Source organism: Lipotes vexillifer, unplaced genomic scaffold, assembly GCF_000442215.2.
Source record: "Lipotes vexillifer unplaced genomic scaffold, Lipotes_vexillifer_v1.1 scaffold69, whole genome shotgun sequence".
NCBI classification, from domain to species: Eukaryota; Metazoa; Chordata; class Mammalia; order Artiodactyla; family Lipotidae; genus Lipotes; species Lipotes vexillifer.
Window position 1 is genome coordinate 3,228,671 of NW_006790942.1, and position 3,533 is coordinate 3,232,203.

At 37.2% G+C, this 3,533-nt stretch overlaps 1 protein-coding gene across 2 annotated transcripts in view; it reads right to left on the bottom strand.

Moving 5' to 3' along the window:
• ATP6V1H (ATPase H+ transporting V1 subunit H) overlaps positions 1 to 3,533 on the bottom strand; it is a 64,134-nt gene that overhangs the window by 14,145 nt on the left and 46,456 nt on the right. For both annotated transcript variants that reach the window (XM_007464022.1, XM_007464021.1), the window contains 2 exons: positions 3,215 to 3,340; positions 937 to 1,038 (listed from right to left, as the gene is read on the bottom strand). In XM_007464022.1, the coding sequence (XP_007464084.1) occupies positions 937 to 1,038; positions 3,215 to 3,340 (228 nt within the window). The remainder of the gene's footprint in view (positions 1 to 936; positions 1,039 to 3,214; positions 3,341 to 3,533) is intronic.

The window sequence follows — 3,533 nt, forward strand, 5'->3', positions numbered from 1 at the left end:
CGGGAGCGGGAGCGTGCAAAGAGCCGGCGAGTGTCTTTAACCCCAGCCTGGGAGTGTGGGAGCTGCGGTCGGTGCTGCCTGGTGAGTGACATCGCCACCACACAGTCCATGACAAGTGGCACCTTAGTGCAGTAGGGTTTCTGGTGGTTTAAGACAACCTTGCAGATGAGCACATGGGGTCAGGGGTGAGGGAGAGGCTTTATCTGTACGCCTTTTTATATTTTATTTTTTAAAGCATCTTTTTAAAAAAAATGTACTGAATTGAGAAAAATAATGCAGTATAATTATACCCAAACTTTATGAGTGCTTGATACGTGCCAGGTATGTAACAAGCTTCTCCAAACAGCATACAACAGCCTCAGTCTCATTTAATGCTTTCTCCCTCAACTCCTATCCTTTCACTGTTAGCGTACCTAAGTGATTTCACATTACCAAGCCAGCCTCACCTCCTCTGCAAAGCCTTACCTGTCTCCTCCCAGAGGGAATTCCTCACTCTTCAGTACTTGGAAACACATCCTTCCATTACTATATATCTACTGTGACTTTTCTTACACGTGTTATATTTCCTTTTATATTTGGAACCTACTCAGGTCAATAACAATGTAACCACAAATAATAATTAAAAATCACCAGTGCTAACAAAATGGGTTTTGAATTAAATCATGCAAACTAAAGAAAACCCTGAACATGAAATTTCTGGTGTGATCTCCGCTGGCTACTGCACAATAGTATTGTACACGTGTGCTTATGTTTTCATACTTCCCATCTTTAATTAGGTTTATCATTTATCACGATTCCCAGTACTATGGTCATCTTGGTTCTGCTCACTCCGTCAGCTCCTCGGCTGAACGAGTCTACTTTACAGGAGTATATAAACTAGGACCCCTATGGGGAATGTCTCGGGACACCCCGAGGAAACCAAGGCTCCTCACTTACCGCTTGCCTCGCGGGTAATGCCGAACGTACTCGCCAACATCATGGGCAGCAACAGCTAAGACTTGTGGGTCATCGGACACCTCCAGAAGTTTGGTCAAAATCCTGAAATAAATTTAATACAAAGAGAGATTGATTTCTAATTCTTTTCTAGAGCACAACAGAGCAAAGGTATAATGCCGATACTTTCCTGAAAATAAACATTTACAAATATAACTGTATTTTCTACAGGTTTCACTGCTACACACAATACACTACACATGATTTACTGCATGTAAGTTAGCAGCTCTCAAACCTTTACACACACATTAACAGGTCACTTTCAGATTCACAACGTCCACCACCCACAATTCCCACAATATCAGGGGAAGGGAAGAAGGGAAAACATAGGGAGTTTTTAGGGCAGTGAAACTGTTCTGTGTGATACTGTGACACAGCGGGAACTGTACAACAGAAAGCCATGAACCTGAACGTGAACTATGGACTTCAGCTAAAATAATGTGTAAATATTGGTTCATCAATTAACAAACGTGCCACACTTAGGCAAGACGTTAAAAATAGGGGAAACTGTGCCTGGTGGAGGAAGAGAGGGTATATGAGTACTCTCTGTACTCCCTTCAATTTTTCTGTAAACCTAAAATTATTCTAAAAATTAAAGTCTATTAATTTTAACAGTTATAGTAAGGTATATATGTAGTAATTCTATCAAGAAACTGAGAAGATGACCCAAAAATGGGAGATAATATTTGCAAAAGCATATTATCTGATCAGGGATTTACATCCAAAATATATTTAAAAACTCTTACAACTAAACACTAAAAAGAGAACCCATTTAAAAAATGAACTAAGAATCTGAACAGACATTTCTCCAAAGATATAAAATGGCCAATAAGGACATGAAAAGATGCCTGACTCATTAGCCATCAAGGAAATACAAATCAAAACCATGATGAGATATCACTTCACACTCAGTAAAATGGCTAGAATCAACAAGTCAGACAATAGTAAGTGCTGACATGTAGATGGAGAAATCAGAATCCTCATACACTGCTGGTGGGAATATGAAATTGTACAGCCACTCTGGAAAATAGTTGAGTAGCTCCTGAAATGGTTAAACAGAGTTACCATATGATTCAGCAATTCTATTCATAGATGTCTACCCAAGGAAGAGAAATAAAAACGTATGTCCACATAAAAACTTGTACACAAATGTTTATTACCAGTATTTTTCATAATAACCCAAATGCCCATCACCTAATGAGTAGATAAATAAAATGTAATATATCCTTATGATGGAATATTATATGACCATAAAAAGGAACAAAGTACTGCTAAATGCTACAACATGAATGAACCTTGAACACCTTATGGTAAACGAAAGCAGCTGGTCACAAAAGAACAAATATTATATGATTACATTTACACGAAATTTTCCTAATAGGCAAATCCATAGAGACAGAAAGTAAAAGCTTAGGGCTGAAGGCATGGTTGGACAGAAAAATGACAGCTAAAGGATACAGGGTTTCTTTTTGAAGTGATGGAAAATGTTCTATAATTGACTGTGTCGATGGTCACACATCCTCGTGAATATACTGATTTTATACACCTTAAATGGGTGAATCGAGTGGTATGTGACTTATATCTCAGTAAAAAAGAAAGACACTTGCACATTTTAGGTCATCTTTATTATAACAAAGGGAACCATGCAAAGCAGTGGGGAAAATGTATGTTATTTTCAATAAATGTTGCTAGTTCAATTAGATATCCATGTAATGAAGAAAACAGATCTTGACCTACCTTATACACCTTACCCAAAAACCAATTCCACACGGAATGGAAATCTAAATGTGAGAGGTTACACGATAAAGCTTCTAGCAGATAACACAGAAGTATATCTTCAGGACCTTGGGTAGGCAAAAACTTCTTAACCAGACACAAGAAAGCACCAGCCATAAATAATAAACTGAGCTACATCAAAAGTAAAGAGTTAGTGGCATTTGACGTGGTACAAGAAGAGCTGTGATGAATACATATGACCAAGAAACCTATAGAATTCCCACAAAAACAAAAACAAGAACTTGAACAGGCACTTCTCCTGGGCAAAAAGATATCCAAATGGCCAATAAGCACACGAAAAGGTATTCAACCACATGAGTAAGCAAGAAAATAGAAATTAAAACCATGGAATATCTAAAAATGTTAAGAGGGACAAAAATGTGTCCACGAGTATGTGGAAGGATGGGGGTTTGTCAGAGTGTAAACTGGCATATTTAAAACTTACTTCAAGAGCTCATAATTCTTCTCATTTAACCTCACAGCATTTTCTCTCCAAAATTTCTCAGATTTGTGCACAGGACTCCATTCCAATCTTCCAGATTTAAGTTCTGAACTATATTCATCAAATGAGCTGTAAAAAGATTTCAAAGTTTATAAGAATCTGAGAGATAGATACTCCAAAATTTAATAAAATAAAACATCTTCACTAATTATTTAACTACAAAGACCGATCATACTTTGTACATTCAAAAATCACCTCTAAACAAGTTTAAATGGCTTAATTTTCTTTTTCTTTTTTTTTTTTTTGTGGTACGCGGGCCTCT